The sequence below is a fragment of the Papio anubis genome, chromosome 1, assembly GCF_008728515.1.
Source record: "Papio anubis isolate 15944 chromosome 1, Panubis1.0, whole genome shotgun sequence".
NCBI classification, from domain to species: domain Eukaryota; kingdom Metazoa; phylum Chordata; class Mammalia; order Primates; family Cercopithecidae; genus Papio; species Papio anubis.
The window spans coordinates 35,705,890-35,727,448 of NC_044976.1; the positions used below are offsets into that span (position 1 = coordinate 35,705,890).

General features: G+C 43.5%; 1 protein-coding gene across 3 annotated transcripts; it reads right to left on the reverse strand.

Moving 5' to 3' along the window:
- Positions 1-176: 176 nt before the first annotated feature.
- Positions 177-21,337, reverse strand: MEAF6 (MYST/Esa1 associated factor 6). 3 transcript variants are annotated; one of them, XR_645969.3, is made up of 8 exons: positions 20,935-21,337; positions 19,695-19,810; positions 15,612-15,699; positions 15,435-15,480; positions 7,953-8,145; positions 3,573-3,630; positions 2,916-2,949; positions 177-1,193 (listed from the first exon to the last, which is right to left on the reverse strand). XR_645969.3 is itself a non-coding variant. In XM_003891609.4 (8 exons), the coding sequence occupies exons 1-8, from the start codon at positions 21,022-21,024 to the stop codon at positions 1,185-1,187; spliced, it is 606 nt and encodes a 201-aa protein (XP_003891658.1). In that variant the 5' UTR covers positions 21,025-21,337; the 3' UTR covers positions 177-1,184. The 3 variants fall into 3 exon arrangements, 2 of the variants coding, with proteins under 2 accessions (XP_003891658.1, XP_003891657.1); XM_003891609.4 differs by lacking the exon at positions 3,573-3,630 and adding an exon at positions 3,736-3,765; XM_003891608.4 differs by lacking the exon at positions 3,573-3,630.
- Positions 21,338-21,559: the final 222 nt, after the last annotated feature.

The following is a 21,559-nucleotide window of genomic DNA, read 5'->3' on the forward strand; positions in this document are numbered from 1 at the left end:
CACAGCACTAGAGGCAGGTAACAATTACTAGCAAATTCCTCGGCCCATCAAGCCCTCCAAGAAAGGGAGACCTGCTGGGCAACACTGGCTCTCACTGATGCTATCCTTTCACTCCACTTAAGAATGACATAAGTTATCACTTTTGGTATAATTTTGAGACTTTCCATATGCCATGGTGATTTTTAGAGCAATATTTAATCAGAATGACATAAGTTATCACTTTTGGTATAATTTTGAGACTTTCCATATGCCATGGTGATTTTTAGAGCAATATTTAATCAGGTGAATACCAGCAAAGACAGAAAATACAGAAAAAGAAATTTCCATAAGGCATGATATGAATAAATAAGTGAAAAAACAATCTTGGGTTTAAAAGTAAAGCATGAGAATTTGAAGCCTGTGAAATTTTATTTATACAAAAGAATAAAAATAGCTATTTAAAAAGAATTGATTTAAACTTATGTTTTTCCATTTTTCCTGCTCCTTGAACACGAATCTGCTACCAACTCAGAAAGATTTAAGATAGGTAATTACTAAATAAACACTCTTTACCTCTCCTTGCAAAAAAACAGAGCCAAGTTTCCCATTTCACTTATGATAAACCAGATTATTTTCAGTTATGAATATCGGCAACTGCATGAAAAAGATGATCAGATATGTCAGCAGGAAGGTATGAGCTGTACAAGGCATTACAAAAAAACCCCAAAGAAAATAAGATAAAAACAGCGAGAAAAACAAGAACACATAAAACAATATAAGAAAATGCCAGATATTTACAGCCTCCATCTGAAATGTGACTTGTGTTCTACTTTCAGCATAAAACAAAACCAAAGAACATTTCTTGATGGGTATCACAGATGAAGCTGGTGCCAGCCAGTTTGGGGGGAGACATTCATTCTAAGAAGGGAGAAACGCACAGTTAGCAACTTGCTGGGATTATAACATTGTCTTGATCTTCCTGCAGTTCTGTTACTAAAAATGACATAAAGTAAGATCCAATGTCTTACAGAAATGACTTGTTTGTCACCACATTTAGAACAAACTACTCAAAGTCACAGGCACTGGGTCTGGGAGAGCAGAGGTGGATGGCCACGAACTCAGGTGAACGATGTTTGTCTTTGTGAGGTCAGAGAAGGGAAGAAGCAGGGCTCTACAGCCTGGAAGCTTCTGCACTAACGTGTCTTCTAATAGTCCTAAAGAGAGAAAAACAAAAGTCCCAACTTACTCTCAGCAGAACAGTTGTTTGACCCTAAGGGAAAAAAATACCTCATTAACAACTCTGCCAGGACATTGCTCCATAGCTAAAGATTCTATTTTAGGCTGGGTGTGGTGGCTCACACCTGTCATCTCAGCACTTTGGGAGGCCGAGGTGGGCGGATCACGAGGTCAGGAGTTCAAGACCAGCCTGGCCAGCATCGTGAAACCCCGTCTCTACTAAAAACACAAAATATTGGCGGGACGTGGTGGTGGGCGCCTGTAATTCCTGCCTCAGGAGGCTGAGGCAGGAGAATCGCTTGAATCTGGAAGGCGGCGGTTGCAGTGAGCAAAGATCATGCCATTGCACTACAGACTGGGCAACGAGTGAAACTCTGTCTCCAAAAAAAAAAAAGATTATATTTCAGGCCAGGTGTGGTGGCTCAGGCCTGTAATCCCAGCACGACTTAGGGAGTCCCAGGCGGGCAGATCACTTGAGGTCAGGAGCTCGAGACCAGCCTGGGTAACAAATTAAGACCATATCTCTACAAAAAATATAAAAATTAGCCAGGTGTGGTGGCTCATGCCTGTGGTCCCAGCTACCTGGGAGTCTGAGGTGGGAGGATGGCTTGAGCCTGGGAGGCAGAGGATGCAGTGAGCCAAGATCGCACCATTGCACTCTGGCTTGGGTGACAGAGCCAGACCCTGTCTCTCTCTCTCTCTCTCTCACACACACACACACACACACACTAAAAAAAAGATTGTATTCCAAATATAATGTACAATACTTCACATCTGAAAATGGTCTGCCTTCTGAGTCCATAAAGGGATTGAAACATCAATTCTGCTCTTATTAGAGCATCTGAACTCACTAGTCCAAAAAAAAAAAGAGCTAGTATTAACAATTTATCATTTAATTAAAGGGAAATTTCATCATCAAAAATGTATGTGACCGGCCAGATGCGGTGGCTCACACCTGTAATCCCAGCACTTCAGGAGGCTGAGGTGGGCGGATCACGAGGTCAGGAGTTCAAGACCAGCATAGCCAACATGAAGAAACCTCATCTCTACTAAAATACAAAAATTAGCTGGGCATGGTGGCATACACCTGTAATCCCAGCTACTCAGGAGGCTGAAGCAGGAGAATCACTTGAACCTAGGAGGCAGAGATTACAGTGACTCAAGATTGCACTGCTCTCCAGCCTGAGCGACAGAGCGAGACTCTGTCTCAAAAAAGAAAAAAAAAAGTATGTGACCTCTTTCTCTCCTTAAAATACAAAACCACGGGCCAGGCACGCTGGCTCACACCTGTAATCCCAACACTTTGGAAGGCTGGGGTAGGAGGATTGCTTAAGTCCAGGAGTTCCAGACTGGGCATCATGGCGAAACCCCGTATCTACAAAAAGTACAAAAATTAGCCAGGCGAGGTGGCATGGACCTGTACTCCCAGCTACTCAGGAAGCCAAGCACAGGAGGTCAAGGCCACAGTGAGCTTTGATCGTGATGATACTGCACTGTAGTCTAGGCGACAGAGCAAGAAACTGTCTCTCAAAAAAAAAAAGTAACACCTAAAAGTTGAAGTATATCCAGATGGATACCCCAGACTTTAAATCAAGAGTTATGACTCCAGGTTGGGAACACTCAATCTCTGAAGACAAATACATTTTCCTAATCATCTACAAAATTGCCAGCCTCTCTGAAGTGGTCTGGCTGATACTTACAGCTCGTGGTTTTTTGTTTAACTTCAGATCAATCCTGTGACAGAAAAGATAAAAGATATTTCCATTTTAATTTACAGGAAATGGGTCCCACAATCAGCTACTGCATAGGGCATAAGCTATAACAAAGACTATTTGGTTAAGAAAAATCCACATTCTTCATTAGACTATGTCATATTTAGTTGTTTACCCAGATATTATCAAGCAAGTATTAAAAATTATGAGCACACATTTTTGCCCTAAGGCAAACTTAGATGACTCTAAAAAGAAATGTATACAGCAGCTACAAAAGCCATATAATGTTAAAACAATTCCAGAACTACATGTTAAAGAGATTGAATTAAGAGGGCATGCTCTATGTTAATGTGTTAGTTCTGTAACTATATCACTGAAAATTACTGAGACACATGGTGATTAACAACAGGAAAGAGACTAGGAGTTTGTATTTCTGGACATGAAACGCAAAATAAATTAAATGAATTTCAATTTTTAAATCTTTCCAAAGCAAAATATCAAGATCTTAAGCTATTATTCTCCTTATGAAGCAAAGCCAGAAAATCAATTTAAATATGAGTTAAAGGTTATCTATTTTAAAAGAAATTAAAATGCATAAAAGTGAAGTTTACTTAATTTTGCTTAAGTTATTAAACAAAATGTTACCTCCATCACGTTTTTCTGTTTTTAAAAAAAACTTCCCAGCCTAACCTAATATACATACCTACAATTAAACAGATAAACTATGGGTTAGAAAGGTCTCAAAAAGGCATACTGGTGTCTACACACTAAACAACACAGCACAAATACTAATTCAAATCAAACTTACTCAAAGTCATAATCAAACATGCCAGACGGGCTGAGGGGCAGCATTTGAAAGGAAGAAAGCAATAGAAATTAATATACTAATTGAACAAATTAGTCGATTAGCCACCCTAGCAAGAATTGTAGAAACAAAATCAGCTTTAAGAATCTTAAGCAACAAAGTTTCAAACATCAAAGCACCAAAGATTTTGTGGTCAGGAGATTCCCTTCCTTCAGTGGATTTCATATCAGAAGACTAGACTATGAAAGAAAAAGTTATTTCATTAGAAAACTACAGACACCCGGAGCCCTTTTATTAGCTGCCAAATTCGGAGTTAGAACTTTTAAAATATTTAATTGTACTGAAAAATATAATTAGGGCATTAGAGAAACAGAGAAAGAAAGGTTTAGTTATATAACGAAAGGCACTTTGAAGACAGTACTAACAACTCAGCATAATATACTTTCACTAAAATAAAAAACTACAACACAGTCTAAACTTTGAAAAAGGAAAACATTTTACAACTTTTTACTCAAGTTATATGGTTTGTTTGTTTTTGTTATTGTTGTCATTGTTTTTTGAGATGGAGTCTTGCTCTGTCACCCAGGCTGGAGTGCAGTGACGCAATCTCGGCTCACTGCAAGCTCCACCTCCCGGGTTCACGCCATTCTCCTGCCTCAGCCTCCCTCAAGTTCTATGTTCTAAATATGTTCAGGGAACACCACGCTCCTTTTCTACAGCGTTCATCCTACAAGCCCAAAGTTGAATGAATAAACTTGAGTGGTGGAACCTTGTTCCAGAAAATGAAGAACAGTATTGTTCTGCCACCTAAGTAGGTGATGGCAATTAACTATCTACATCAGGGCTACCATCGAGAAACACAAAAGTCTGCAGCACCCCCTTTTTTTTAGACAGAGTTTTGCTCTTGCCACCCAGGCTGGAGTGCAAGGGCGCAATCTTGGCTCACTGTAACCTCCGCCTTCTGGGTTCAAGTGATTCTACTGCCTCAGCCTCCCTAGTAGCTGGGATTACAGGCGCCTGCCATCAAGTCCAGCTAATTGCTGTATTTTTAGTAGAGACAGGGTTTCGTCATGTTGGCCAAGCTGGTCTTGAACTCCTGACCTCAGGTGATCCATCTGCCTCGGACTCCCAAAGTGCTGGGATTACCGGCATGAGCCATTGCACCCGGCCTGCAGCACCCCTGTTAAAACAAGGGAAAGCTGCCATCCACAAGCACCTGAGTCTCAGGGATCTGGAGGGAGCAGTACAGAGGAGGAGACCACTTTGTGCCATCATCGCTAGCAGGCCATGGTATGGGCAGGCCTCCAAAGCAAACATTAACCTGGAGCATGACACCTGCTGCTTCGCTGGCTCCAACACCTTCCAGACTAAAACAATATGCAAATGGCTACATTTAGGTCCTAAAACAATATGCAAATGGCTACATTCTCCTCCTAGACAATGTTTACAAGAGTAAAGCTGGAAGAAAGCTTAATGTCAATATCTCTCACAAAATAGTTTCACTTTACACTCCAGCCTGGGCAATACAGCAAGACCTTGTTTCAAGAAAAAAAAGAATTTCATATTCCTGAAGAGGGCAAATTGAAAAGTTATTTCCTTTTGCTTAAGTGCCATATTTATTTTCACTTTGCTTTGCTCACCACTAACTAGTGTCTGGCACACAGTAAGTACTGAAACATCTGCTGAAATAATTTATTATTGACTCATCTCACTATATGGGGTATGGCACACTGGAGGAGAAACATGTACTATACTGGGTACAAACTTAACAATGTACATAGACACCATGCTCTGTCCCCACCCCAATCTGCCAGCCCTACTGAGATATCAGTCAGCCATGGTAAGGGACTTGGGGCAGACACAATTCCTGACTAAAGATGGCAGGAGTCCGAGAGCCTTAACTGACGACTCATGTGCCATTCAGGCACACTGAATTTTGCTTCCCTAGAAAGGAAGCAAATCAGCTTCACTGTCCTTTCTTGGGGCAGATGAGTGCCTATGGCCAAGGGAGATCAGCCAGATATTAAATCAGAGGGAAGACAAAAGGACAGCAATAAAAAGCAGGATTCTGCTTTCCAAACAGAAAACACTATTTGTGAAGCAGTAACTAATATCAAAGATCTTTACAACTACCACTATTTTTCTGGAAGGAGATATCTCCTAGGATAGGAAGAAGTATTACTCCTATGGAAATGTGCTAGAAACCTGCAAGAAGAAAGCAAAGTTCAGCACCTCTTTAACTCCTTTTTATCAGTCATCAGCTAATAATGTCATTAATGGAAATGAAGGAAGAACTACCTGAAATAAACAGCTATCTAGAGAGTCTATTAATCAGTAATGGAAAAAACTCCCAGAAACTTTCAAAGAGTTTCCTCCCTACTCTAGACGCTATGAAATAAGAAAATAATCACTACTTTGAAATTACACTAGGCCAGGCACAGTGGCTCATCCTGTAATCCTAGCACTTTGGGAGGCCAAGGCAGGTGGATCACCCGAGGCCAGGAGTTCACGCCAACACAGTGAAATGTGTCTCTACTAAAAATACAAAAATTAGCTGGGCACAGTGGTGCACACCTGTATTCCCAACTACTCAGGAGGCTGAGGCAGGAGAATCGTTTGAACCCAGGAAGCGGAGGTTGCAGGGAGCTGAGATCACACCACTGCACTCTAGCCTGGGTGACAGAGCAAGACTCCATCTCAAAAAAAATAAAAATAACAATAAATGACACTGGAGTAAATTTAATAAAAGCAACACAGAGCATGACATTTAATTAACTTGACAATTAAAAAAAAATTTTAAGAATGTATTTCTCTCTTATTCGTGATAAGCTAGCACCAGTCTTATTACAGCTGGTCAAATAACCTATAGCCTTTCAAAAATATATAAAGAAATAGATATGCAATTTTTGCTATTTCTCACTACAGTTATGCAATTAGGATGGTGACTTCTGGTTTGCAGAAAAATGTTAAGCAGCAGTCCTCAGTCATTATTTGAAGGAAATACTATTTCTGCAGTCTAGAAAACACCATTATCATCAACAAGAAAAACTCCTAAAATAATTGAAGAACCAGCTGATGCAAACCAAGGAGGTTCAAATCAGGTACAGTTAATTCTATGTTATCCCCAGGCACTGCCATATCCATGAAACTAACAAGTTTAATACCTTGGGTGCATGAAGGAATACACTACAGATTTGTAAAGCAAATCCAGAAGCAAACTGGAGGACAGGGAATGCCACCCATTCTCTGCATTGCCCCCTTTCACCTGCTCAGCATGCAGTCTTCCAGGAGAAGTAGAACAAAGGTACAGTTTCTAGACTGAGGAATCTTGCCCTGGCTTTGAAACTTCTAGGAGGCATGGAAACAGGTATGTATAGGGTCTCCATTACTCCCGGAAGGCTTGAGGCCAGCAAAACTCCTTACTCTAGAAACTGTACATTATACTCTTTAGGTCAAGCTGCATAATTTCCAATTATCTGAGTTAACAAACCCCAGCATTATTATACAAACCCCAGGCAGAGTGAATGCTGAAACCCTCTCTGGGTGATACCTGGCCTCTCTGTCCACTGACGTCATTCCTATCTCATTATGTACCGCAAAAAAAACACGGTGCACCAACGTTACACGTTACCTATGAAGACGCTCTCATATTTTACAGGCTTTATACTGTTCCTCCAGTATCTGAAGTCAGCATATTGCTGAGAAATATAGAAACAGAAAAATCACAAGCAATAAAAAAAAAAAAAAAAACTTGTATTTAAAGAGAAAAAAAGGCATGTCAAATCAGTTCTCTCCATCCACAAAGAAACAAGAGTAGGCAAAGATCAGGATTACCAGCAGAAGACTTTAGCCCACTTTACAGCTTCCCAAAAAGTACTAGTGGCATTTTTCAAATACTATTACACAGATTCCATTTTTATTCCTTTTTCTCTTCTAAAATTATTCCATATTCACCATATGAAACAAGGTTTTTATGGAATAAAACTATTCTACACTAGAAACAGTGAGAAGGATGCCCGGGAGTCTTCCTTGAAAGTTACTCTAATGCCCACCAATTCCTCCCTTTGAGCAAATTAGCCCATTCACTTGGACCTAAGGACTTTCTTGCCATCAGCAACAGAAAGGGTCTGCAACAATCCTAAAGAGTTTTTATTCTAGGCCCAATTCCCTTCACAGCAATGGTCATGGGAGCTGCAGGGGGTGGGATTCCTGCCACTGACCTGTGCCGGTTTTTATTCTTTCGCTTTTTATGGCTGCTGTGGTGACTCCCTGAGGAAGTAGAGGAAGCAGCCTTCTGAGGTTTCACTCCCTGCACAGATCCATCCAGATCCTCAGGGTCCTCCTGGCTGGGCTCGTTTTCCTGATTGTGGAAGTCTGGAGAAGTGTCACTTTCCGTTCCACTTCCTGGCTCCCCTGGAGGAAATAAAACACAAGTTTCCAAATGCATCATCAGTACTCCTCAGGCAATCCGTCCATCAACATGAACACTAATAGGAAAAAACCATTCTCCATCCTCTAATTGACAGAGAAGATACACACAAAGGATCAAAGTTACCACAGGTCCTGAAAAAGCATGTAATCTGAAACAATGTAACCAGAGACAACAGCTCTAAGGGCAGTTGGGAGACAGGAACATACAGCCAGGATAACCTCACTGCATAAAGGTTATTTAACCACAGAATACACTAATGGGATTACTAATTATACATAAAGCATCAGATAGGACTCCAGGGGAGTGAGGGATGATCTTGGAAAAAGTGCCTATAGCTGGCCCTGATTTCTTCCCCAAACCATACGGGGATCCTGTCTATTTAAAAAAAAAAAAAAAAAAAAAAAAAAAAAAAAGGCCAAAGAGACAGAAGACAGCCCATTCCTGAATTACTTTAAGTTTTCCATTATGTTTTTTGTTTGTTTAACCTTTAAGATCTGTTGAACTTGAACCTGATAAGTCTTTTTTTTTTTTTTTTTTGAGATAGGGTCTCACTCTGTCACCTAGGCTGGAGTGCAGTGGCGGAATTTCCGTTCACAGCAGCCTTTGCTTCCTGGGCTCAGGTGATCTTTATACCTCAGCCTCCCACGTAGCTGGGAGTGCAGGTGCCCATAAGCATAAGCCCAGCTAATTTTTCTATTTTTTGCAGAGATGGGGTTTCATCATGTTGCCCAGGCTCGTCTTGCACTCCTGGGCTCAAGAGATCTGCCTTCCAAAGTGCTGACACTACAGGCATGAGCCACTACACCCAGCCCTGGTAAGTTTTATTTTATTTTATTGTATTTTGAGACAAGGTCTCACTCTGTCACCCAGGCTAGAGTGCACTGGTATGAACTGGTGTGATCACAGCTCATGGCAGCCTCAAACTCCCGGGTTCAAATTATCCTCCCATCTCAGCCTCCCCAGTAGCTGGAACTACTGGCACATGCCACCACACTTGGATAATTTTATTTGTTTTAAGATGGAGTCTCACTATGTTGCCCAGGCTGGTCTCGAACTCCTGGGCTCAAGCAATCCTCCTGCTTCAACCTCCCAAACTGCTGAGATTACAGGCATGAGCCACGTACTCTGCCAAGAATATTTTTAAAATGCAGTAATATTCAGCTGACACATGTTCTCAATTTTAAAACATCACTGTAGATTATATTAAATAAATAAAAGCAAGCTCAATAACAACTTGTATAAATATATATATATTTATAGATCAGGCACAGTATCTCATGCCTGTAATCCCAGTGCTCTGGGAGGCTGAAGCAGGAGGATGGCTTGAGGCCAAGTGTTCAAGACCAGTTTAGACAACACAGCCAGACCCTCATCTCTATAAAAACAAAAATTAAAAATTAGCCAGACATGGCGGCACATATCTGTAGTCTCAGCTATTCAGGAGGCTGAGGTGCCCGTGAGTTTGAGCCTGCAGTGAGCTACGTTCTTACCACTGCAATGCACTCTAGCCTGGGCAACAGAGCAAGACTCTGTCTCTTAAAAATAAAAATAAAAACAAAAATGCTGCATGCAGTGGCTCATGCCCGTAATCCCAGCACTTTGGGAGGCCGAGGTGGGTGGATCACCTGAGGTCAGGAGTTCAAGACCAGCCTGGTCAGCATAGCAAAACCCCATCTCTACTAACACAAAAATTAACCAGGTGTGGTGGCAGGCACCTGTAGTCCCAGCTATTCAGGAGGCTGAGGCAGAGAGAATTGCTTGAACCCGGGAAGTAGAGACTGCATGAGCCGAGATTGTGCCACTGCAATGTTGCTCTGGGCGACAGAGCAAGACTCCATCTCAAAATATATATATATATATACACACACATATATAGTTATCAGTATGGTTTGGCTCTGTGTCCCCACCTAAATCTCATCTCAAATTGTAATCCCCACATGTTGAGGGAGAGACTTGGTGGGAGGTGACTGGATCACGAGTTGGTTTTCCCCATGCTATTCCTGTGATAGTGAGGGAGTTCTCACAAGAACTGATGGTTTTAAAAATGTTTAGAGGCTCCTCCCTCATGCGCGTTCTCTCTCCTACTGCCTTGTGAAGAAGGTGCTTGCTTCCCCTTCGCCTTCCACCATGATGGTAAGTTTCCTGAGGCCTCCCCAGCCATGTAGAACTGTGGGTCAATTAAACATCTTTCCTTTATAAATTACCCAGTCTCAGCTATTTCTTTAGAGCAGTGTGAAAACAGACTAATACAGTTATATTTGTATTTCATTTATATATATACTTGTTTTTCCTGAAAGGAATTTCTTTAAACTCTTAATAGGTGAGGATGAGTGAGGGAAGACTTTCACTTTACTCAACTGTTGAAGGATCCTAAATATATACATTACCTGGCCGAGCACGGTGGCTCATGTCTGTAATCCCAGCACTCTGGAAGACCGAGGCAGCTGGATCACCTGAGGTCAGGAGTTCAAGACCAGCCTGGCCAACATGGTGAAACCCCACCTCTACTAAAAATACAAAAAATTAGCCGGGCGTGGTGGTGGGCACCTATAATCCCAGCTCCTCGGGAGGCTGAGACAGGAGAATCACTTGAACCCAGGAGGTGGAGGTTGCAGTGAGCCAAGATGGCGCCATTGCACTCCAGCATGTGCAGCAAAAGCAAGACTCCGTCTCAAAAAACAAAAAACAAAAAAAAATGTATATATACACACACACACACACACACACACACACACACATATATATACACACACACATTATCAATTTCTAAAACTTGCCAAAAAAGGTCATGTGGTAGCAGAACCAAGGGACCAGTTTTCTTTTTTTTGAGACACAGTCTCGCTGTGTTGCACCCAGGCTGGAGTGCAGTGGCGCGATCTCAGCTCACTGCCATCTCCACCTTCCCAGTTCAAATGGTTCCCCTGCCTCAGCCTTCTGAGTAGCTGGGATTATAGGAACCCACCACCATGCCCGGCTCACTTTTGTCTTTTTAGCAAAGACGGGGTTTTGAAATGTTGGCCAGGCTGGTCTCAAACTCCTGACTTCAGGTGATCCGCCTGCCTCAGGCTCCCAAAGTTCTGGGATTATAGATGTGTGCCACCACATCTGGCCAGTTTTCTTCCTATGGTCTTTACATTATAATCTGCTAGGAAGAGATTTTAAATTGAATAGCATATGGGTACAAGAAGTAAAGGAAACAGTTCCAGAAAAGCAGAAGAGAGAAATAGCCAAATCTCAGAAATCATGAAACCGTATTTTTGAACACATTTTAGGAAAACAACAGAAAAGGAAACTCTAGAGCAAGCTTGTCCCACCAAGGACCATGGGCCACATGCAGCCCAGGACAGCTTTGAATGTGGCCCAACACAAATTTGTAAACTTTCTTAAAACATTATGAGATTTTTTTGGTGATTTTTTGTTTTTAGCTCATCAGCTATAGTAAATGTTAGTATATTTTATGTGTGGCCCTAGACAATTCTTCCAATGTGGCCCAGAGAAACCAAAAGATTGGACATCCCTGCCTAGAGCTATGAAGCTATTATACAAAAAGCATACTGACCAATCCTCCCCTTCTGATGTTCAAGAAAACTGATTTCACACTAAAAAAACAACATGCTACACAAAGCTGCAGTAATCAACACTGTGTGGTACTGGCATAAACATATAAATCAAGGGACTAGAATTCCGAGTCCCAGGATGAACCCTTATATTTACAGTCAACTGATTTTCAACAAAGATGACAAGACGATTCAATGAAGAAAGAAAAGTCTTTTCAACAAATGGTGCTGGAACAACCAGATATTCACATGCAAAAGAATGAAGTTGTACCCCCATCTCACACCATACAAAAAAATTAACTCAAAATGGATCACAGACACAAATGTAAGAGCTAAAACTAAAACTTTCAGATGCCAGGACGGGCGCAGTGGCTCATGCCTGTAATCCTAGCACTTTGGGAGGCCGAGGCAGGAGGATCACGAGGTCAGGAGTTCAAGACCAGCCTGGCCAACAGAGTGAAACCTCTTCTCTCCTAAAAATAGGAGAGAACAAAAATTAGCTGGGTATGGTGGCACACGCCTGTCATCCCAGCTATTCGAGAGGCTGAGGCAAGAGAATCACTTGAACCCAGGAGGTGGAGGTTGTGATGAGCTGAGATCACGTCACTGTACTCCAGCCTGGGCAATAGAACAAGACTCCATCTCAAAAAAAAAAAAAAAAAATTTAGATGCTACTGGGTTAGGCAATGGTTTCTCAGATATGACCACAAAAACAAATGTAACAAAAGAAAAATACATAAATTGGACTTTTTTTTTAATTTTTTTTTTTTTTGAGATGGGTTCTTACTGTCACCCAGGCTAGAGTGCAGTGCAGTGGCACAGTCACTGCAGCCTTGACCTCCTGGGTTCAAGTGATCCTTCTCCCTCAGCTTCCTGAGTCATTGAGACTACAGGTGTGTGACACCACATCCAGCTAATTTTGTTTTGTTTTGTTTTTGGTAGAGATAGGGTCTCACTATGTTCCCTAGTTTGATCTCAAACTCTTGAGCTCAAGAGATCCTCTCACCTCGGCCTCCCAAAGTGCTGGGATTTTAAGAGTGAGCCACCTCGCCAGCTTTTTTAGGTTTTTGTTTTGTTTTGACAAGGTCTTGCTCTGTCACTCACACTGGAGTGTCATGGCTCACTACAGGCTCAAACTCCTGGGTTCAAGCAATCCTCCCACCTCAGCCTCCTGAGTAGCTGGGACTACTGGCTTCCCAAAGGTATAAGCTAGCCACTGTGCTCAGCCAAAAATCTTTAGTACATAAGTGTTTGTCTTAGTCAAGCTTCTGAAAGCAGTAACTTTTGAGTCTTTTCCTGACAAGTACCTGGGTGCAGCTATTCTTGCAGGCAGACAGGTAAACAGCCATATACTGAATGATCACCTAAGCCAGGGCAGGATTACAGGCTCTCGTGAAAACTAAGTCAGGGCTGGGCCTGGTGGCTCACGCCTGTAATCTCAGCACTTTGGGAGGCCAAGGCAGGTGGATCACCTGAGGTCAGGAGTTCAAGATCAGCCTGGTCAACATGGTGAGACCACATCTCTACTAATAATACAAAAATTAGATGGGCATGGTGATGCACACCTGTAATCCCAGCTATACGGGAGAACTGCTTGAACCTGGGAGAATTGCTTGAACCTGGGAGGTAGAGGTGGCAGTGAGCCAAGATCATACCATTGCACTCCAGCGTGGGTGACAAGAGCAAAACTCCATCTCCAAAAAAAAAAAAAAAAAAAGAAAAGAAAACTAAGATATCATTCCATCTCAACTCACAGGAGTGAGGTCCAGGGTGTCCCTTAACCAGTTTTGTTCCTCCACAAAAAATGTAATATAGCTCTACATTCTAGAGTGGCATTAATTAAAAAGAAGTAAGATTTAGTGGAGAGTCACAGAAAAATCAAAAGGACTTGGTATAATTGATGAGGCTGGCAGAAAGGAATCAAAGACGTCTACAGAGTATCATCACAAAAAATCTGTGAAGACAAATTTTGAAGGAAACAGAACAATTCTGTTTTAGATCAAATGTTTGAGTGAATATGAGTGGAAATGTCTAGAAGGAAATGCAGGATTCAGGCCAGGCAGAGTGGCTCACACCTGTAATCCCAGCACTTTGGGAGGCCCCCAGGAGGCGGAGGTTGCAGTGAGTCAAGATTATGCCACTCGTGCCACTGCACTCCAGCCTGGGCAACAGAGCGAGATTCTGTTTCAAAAAAAAAAAGGAAATGCAGGAGTAAAGCCAGGAAAGAGGTTAAGGGCATAGCAACAAATTTAGAAATCTGTACGCGGAGCTTGCAGTGAGCTGAGATCCGGCCACTGCACTCCAGCCTGGGTGACAGAGCAAGACTCCGTCTCAAAAAAAAAAAACAAAAGAAAAGAAATCTGCACATAGAGATAATAAGTAAATACTTCTAATTCCCAAACTACTAAAATCCCTTTTCCTCATATCATTGCACCAATGCAAAAAGAACTAGATCCAACAACGAGATATACCTTCTGAAAGAAGTACATAGTAATACCGAGAACAGGTCGTATTTCAAGGTGATGAAATACAGAGACAGAACATCCAGTACAGTTACACTGAGTCTGACTCAGAAAGATAAATGCACAAATCTATAACCCATCACTGGAAATTAGACTGTATGGTTTATGTATAACAAATAAGATATAATTCGTTTACAAAGTAAATAGCACTATTATCCATTTTATATTTAAAAACATACAGGTACATTCTATTTATGGGATGAGCATTTATTTAATTAATTAATTTATTTTTTGACATGGTCTCACTTTGTCACCCAGGCTAGAACAGTGACATGATCATGGCTCACTGCAGCCTCAACTTCCTGGGCTAAAGCAATCCTCTTACCTCATCCTCTCTAATAGCTGGGACTACAGGCACATGTCACCAAGCCTGGCTAATTTTTTAATTTTTTGTAGAGACAGAGTCTTGCTTTGTTGACTAGGCTGGTCTTGAACTTGTGGGCTCAAGCAATCCTCCCACCTCTCCATTCCAAAGTGCTGGGATTACAGGTGTGAGCCACTGCACCAGGCCAAGATGAACATTTTCTAAGAATTATTAAATTGGGTACATGGAGATTTATAAGACATATTTGAAATTTTCCATAAAAGTTATTGTTTTAACTTTAATTCCCTAAGAATTTATAAGATTTATCAGGAATGAAAATATATCTTTGTCCCTTTGAGATGCTAAAGCCAATCTTTATGCAACAGAAGAGGCAAGAAGAGTAACTTCTTCCTCAAAAGGAAAAAATATGATTGCTCACACATGGTGGCTCATGCCTGTACTCCATTTTGGGAGGCTGAAGTGGGAGGATTATTTGATGCCAGGAATTATAGACTAGCCTGGGCAACATAGTGAGACCCTATCTCTTCAAAAAATTTAAAAATTAGCCAGGTGTGGTGGCGGATGCCTGTGGTCCTAGCTACTTGGGAGGCTGAGGCAGGAGGATTGCTTGAGCCTAGGAGTTTGAGGTTGCAGTGAACTATGATCATGCCACTGTACTCCAGCTTGGGCTATAGAGTGAGACCTTGTCTGGGTGGGGGAGTGGAGAAAAACATGATTAAGGATACCCTAAAAGTTTTTAAACTTCTAGGGGAAAGAGGGAAGAGCATAAGAAATGCAGTTCTCAGATACATAATTGGATGAATTAAATATAAGGGCGATGGTAGCTTAAAAATAAACTGATGAGAAACATAAAAACATAAACTTACTCTTTTCAATGAGCTGGTCTTGAACTCCTGCCAATGCACTTACTGCCTAAAAGAAAAGCCACCAGTTACTAGAAAAGTGACCACAGACCTCAGAAGAGCACTCCCAGAGGAAGGGAAAGAGAAAACACATTCCCCAACAACAGGCCAAAGAAAGATTTCCCCACCACCACTACTTACAGCTGCTGAGGTAACTGAGGATTTACTGAAGAGCCGCTCAGCTTCCTTAAACTTCCGGTTCCTTCGATCATTTTTGCTATTGGAGTTTCTAAAACACACAGAAGAAACTCATCATGAGCACCAAGCTATGTCTATGGCTCAAGCTGGGGATGCCCAGGACTCATGTTCACTACAGAAAGCCTCCATATCACTTAGATTGGCCCAAACGACCTTTATGCTGAACATAAAAAGCAATGTTTTCCAATATATGGTACATGGCCCACTGTGGGACACGAGATTTAGCTGCTTCACATGTTTTTTAAATTAATTAATTTATTTATTTATGTATTTATTGAGACGGAGTCTTGCTCTGTTACCCACACTGGAATGCAATGGCAGAATCCCAGCTCATTGCATCCTCTGTCTCCTGGGTTGAAGCGATTCTCCTGCCTCAGCCTCCCAAGTAGCCAGGATTACAGGTGCCCGCCACCATGCCCAGCAAGTTTTTGTATTTTCAGTAGAGATGGGGTTTTGCCACATTGGCCAGGCTGGTCTCGAACTCCTGACCTCAGGTGATTCACCCACATCGGCCTCCTAAAATGCTGGGATTACAGGCATGAACCACCACGCCCAGTCTATTTTTTTTTTTTTTTTTTTCCGAGACTGAGTCTCACCCTGTCACCCAGGCTGCAGTACAATGGACAATCTCGGCTCACCACAACCTCCACCTCCCAGGTTCAAGCAATTCTCCTGCCTCAGCCTCCAGAGTAGTCTGGGAATACAGGCACGCACCACCACATCCAGCTAATTTTTTCTTTTGTATTTTTAGTAGAGATAGGATTTCACCAAGTTGGCCAGGCTGGTCTTGAACTCCTGACCTCATGATCTGCCCACCTCAGCCTACCAAAGTGCTGGGATTACAGGCGTAAGCCACCACACCTAGCCTTTTTTTTTTTTTTTTTTTTTTTTTTTTGAGAGAGTCTCACTCTGTCTCCCAGACTGGAGTGCAGTGGCGCGATCCTGGGTCACCGCAATCTCCACCTTCTGGGTTCAAGTGATTCTCCTGCCTCAGCCTCTGAAGTAGCTGGGACTACAGGTGCACCCCACCATGCCTAATTTTTGTATTTTTAGTAGAGACAGGGTTTCACCATGTTGGCCAGGCTGGTCTCAAACTCCAGATCTCAAGTGATACACCCACCTTGGTCTTCCAAAGTGCTGGGATTACAGGTGTGAGCCACTGTGCCTGGCCACATTTTCACTTTAATATGTATCTATTTTACCTTATTTATTTATTTATATATTTTTTTGAGACGGAGTTTCGCTCTTGTTGCCCAGGCCGAACTGTAATGATGCAAGCTCGGCTCACTGCAACCCCCGCCTCCCGGGTTCAAGCGATTCTCCTGCCTCAGCCTCCCGAGTAGCTGGGATTACAGGCATGCACCACCACACCTGGCTAATTTGGTATTTTTAGTAGAGACGGAGTTTCTCCACGTTGGTCAGGCTGGTCTTGAACTCCCAACCTCAGGTGATCCACCCGCCTCGGCCTCCCAAAGTGCTGGGATTACAGGCATGAGCCACTGTGCCCGGCCAATATGTATTTATTTTAACGCTTATTATTTAAAAAGTCGAGAACAGATTAGTGATATGAAGTGTCTCTTAAATAAACTTAATTCTCAAATTTAAAGAAAGAACCAGGGTTCCTTAGAGGAATGGCTGATACCAGGTCTGGAACAAAAAATGCACAAGGTAAGTATGGGACATCTTTTAGGCCAGAAAGCAATGGAGTGCTCCAAAAATAATAGGGTCACGTCGAAACGACAAACAAGCCAGCTTGAAGAGGCTCCCTCTGACCACAGCTGGGACAAATGTGGGAGAATGAAAGAAAGAGAAGTCAAAAAAGGAAGACTCTTCCTCAGAATGCCAGTAATAAAGGGAATAATAAAATTAGAGAATCACCATTTTACAACTTCCAGTGTACTAATGGATTCAGATAAGAATCAACGGTGTGCACTAAACAACTGAATACAAATTTAGAGGGAGCAGTATTTTCATAATGTCTCAAAGCATAACATCCAAAATTACTTGTTAATCACAATGGGAAAAAACGAACTTTTATAGCAGATAAATCATATGGTCAAACTTAACAGCACCAAATAATAAGACAACATGACATTATGTGCCTCCTGGTAAAGGAGAGATAGATAACAAAAGATACACCAATTGCCTATGTAACATTTTTGCAAAAATGTTTAAAGGATCTTTCAGGATCCTTTTAATTAGTCATGAGTTTTGCCCTCAAAAAATCTCAGGAAACTGCGATATTCTACAAGGCAATGTCATGAATATCACCACAACCACCACGAAAAGGGTGACTCTCTTCAATCTTAAGACATAACAGCCAAATGCAATGCATGAATGCTTACTGAATCCTGGATCAAAACAAATCAGCAAGAATTTTTTGGGACAACTGAGGAAATTTTAATAAAGACTATGTATTATATACTATTAATGTAGTACTGATTTTCTAGGTATAATAACTGGTTAGGTAGGAGAAATGTCCTTATACTCAGGAGATAATTATTGACCCATTTAGGTGCAAAGTGTCAGTATATCTGCATCTAACTTTCAAACAGTTAAGTAGGAAAAAAAGGTAGGGGGACAGGGAGATATAACTACAAAGGAGTGGCATGAGGAAGATCTTTGTAGTAATGGAATAGTTCATTAAGTAACTTGATTGTGGTCACATGAATCTACACACAAGATAAAGTGACATAGAACTATATATATACATTGTACCAATGTCAATTTCCTGGCTTTGATACTGTATTAGAGTTATATAAAACACACCTATTGGGGAAAACTAAATGAAGACTACAAGAGACCATTCTGCCAACTCCCTATGAATCTATAATTATTTCACAATTTAAAAACGTGAAATGTAAATATAGGTGTGTGCTTATATTAATACTATAGAGAGTAAGAGAAAGCAAATGTCACAACACATTAACAATCTGAATATAGGTAGGACAGTATCAAGTGTTCATATACTATTCTTCCCATTTTTCTATAACTTGAAGATAATCCAAAAGTTTAGAAATTTTTTAAAAATATTACTAAGCAAGCAGTGGTACAGCTGGCACACAGGTATGGCAAAAATTGTGACGGTCAGTTGGGCGTGGTGGCTCACCCCTTTAATTCCAACACTTTGAGAACCTGAGGCAGGAGGACTGCTTGAAACCAGGATTTCCAGGCCTGCCTGGGCAACAAAGTGAGACCCCACTTCTATAAAAAAAAAAATGTTTTTAATTAGTCAGGTGCAGTATTGTGTGCCTGTAGTCCCAGCTAATTGAGAGGCTGAGGTGGGAGGATCATTTCAGCCCGGGAGTTTGAGGCTGCAGTGAGCTAAGATTGTGCTACTGCACTCCAGCCTGGACAACAGCATGAGACCCTGTCTCTTAGAAAAAAGAAAAGTAGCCGGGCGCGGTGGCTCAAGCCTGTAATCCCAGCACTTTGGGAGGCTGAGACGGGCGGATCATGAGGTCAGGAGATCGAGACCATCCTGGCTAACACCGTGAAACCCCGTCTCTACTAAAAATACAAAAAACTAGCCGGGCGAGGTGGCGGGCGCCTGTAGTCCCAGCTACTTGGGAGGCTGAGGCAGGAGAATGGCGTAAACCCGGGAGGCGGAGCTTGCAGTGAGCTGAGATCCGGCCACTGCACTCCAGCCCGGGCTACCAAGCAAGACTCCGTCTCAAAAAAAAAAAAAAAAAAAAGAAAAGTGGCCAGGCATGGTGGCTCACACCTATAATCCCAGCACTTTGGGAGGCCAAGGCAGCAGATCATCTGAGGTCAGGAGTTCAAGACCAGATGGGCCAACATGGAGAAACCTCGTCTCTACTAAAAATAAAAAAATTAGCCAGCCATGGTGGCATGCGCCTGTAATCCCAACTACTCACATCTGTCTTGCCAGAGTCCAAGAGTTCAAGTCCAGACCACACCACCACTTTACTACTGCCTCTAGCAAACTTGCTACTAAGAGCCTACAGTCCTACAAACATACACAATAGAAACACAATAGGAACACTACAGGCTTTCGACACTCACTTTTGGTTGGTCAGATACCGATCCCAGCCACGAATAATATTGCCATACATCTGAGTGTCTTCCAGGTAGCTTCCCTCAAAAGCATAGATCTGTCGCTCCAAGTTTGCCAGTGTTTCCTGAGAGATGAAAAACAAGGACATGAATAATGCCTTTTAAATGCAAACACTTAAGTCTGACCAAAATGAAATCCTGATATTAGATTTGTAAACGCAAGCTTGTCCACACTAAATCACCCTATGGAGAGATGGATGATATGGGGAGGAGCAGCCATTTAGGACTAAGACAGTCTAGACCTTTGGGTGTGATGGACCTCTGAATGTATAAAGCATGTCCCCAGAAAAATACACACACACGCGAAATTTTGCATATACTTTAGAGGATTCACGCAAACCAGGAGTCAAGAACCCAGGCTAACGCAGAACTTGTGCGATGTCCACTCCCACGCACAAAAGGTATCGCTACCAGGAGAGGGAAGGGTGAGCAGCCTTTCAGCGTCAACTCGCTCCCCTCCCCGCAGGCTCAGAGAGGCCGCTGACACCGGGCTGCTAGTTGCTATGGAAACCTGGAAGGGCAGCTTCAGGTGAGAGGGGCCTCCGGGGTGCCCAAGCCGAGACGCGGGGGCAGGAAGAGCTTAGCCACCAGAGTGCATTGGGCCTTGGCTGCCTGTCACAATTCCGAATTCTCCAGAATGTGTTCTTCTCCCTCGCCTGTCACCTTCTAGATATTCCCAAACACATCACAACCCTGTCTATCAAAAGCCTCCATTCAACGGATCTACTACTAGTACCAAAAAGAACACGCTCCCCACCATCCTCCAAAGTCCAGACAGGGTGACTCGGTCCCCCTCCCACACTAGCCTCCTTCCCCACCCCCACCCCGCAAAGATCACAGACTCGCCCGCCTCGCCCACCCCCGCGGCTAATGGACGCTCGCCCTTCCTAGCGCCCTCTCCCCGAGTCCCGAGCCCCGGCACCGTCCTCCCTCCACGCCCCCTCCTGCGGCTGCCGCTGCCCCTCCCCCTCCCGCGCTCCCAGCTCTCTCCCGGCTCCGGATTCGCACAGCCGGGAAGCTGAACCGCCGGCGGGCCGCAGAATGCGCACCCGGCCTCAGGCCGCCGAGCACCCAGCCCGCCGCGCCGCGCCCCCGGAGTAACGAACGGCCTGGCGCGGCCGGGCTTGGGGCCTGGAGGCGGGGCGGGCGCGGAGCCCCATGCCGGGCAACCCCGGTCCTAGCCCCTCACCGCCAACTCCTGCTTCCGCTTCACGAGCTCCGCCAGCTCCCGCCGGGTGTCCGGGATCTGCGGCGGCGCCGCCTTGTTGTGCATCGCCATGTTGGGCTGAGGCGGGCGGCGGCGGCGCGAGGTTGGGGGCGGTCCCTGCGCCGCCAGGGGGCGCCCCCCGCACTGCGCCTGCGCGCGCGGCTTCCGGAGACGCGTGCAGCGCCGCGCAGAGGTGCTCTGCGGCCGGGACTCTGGAAGATCCTTCTCGGAGAGGTCCCAGAGACGCGGCTTCTGCTCTGCCCTTTACGCCGTTTCCTGCCCCTCGGCTGGCCGCGGGCTTTACAGACGCCACAAATCTACCGTGTCCAAAGCCTAGCTCGTCCTCAGGCCTCCGAGTCTCCTGTGCGTCCCGCCTCAGTCCACTTCAGTGAATGACTTTCACTATCCACTGCAATTGCCTGCGTCAGAAACCCGGTTTTCCTCACTCTGCACCCGGAGTAAAACGCGATACCAGGTCAAGCCCTGTGGATTCGACTCCGGAAGAGCTCGCGAATCCATTTGCTTGTGCCTGCGCCTTTTGCCACCTTCTTAGTTCATTCAGGCCCTCCCTGTTTGGGGCTACGTTATTCCAACAGCTTCTTTATTT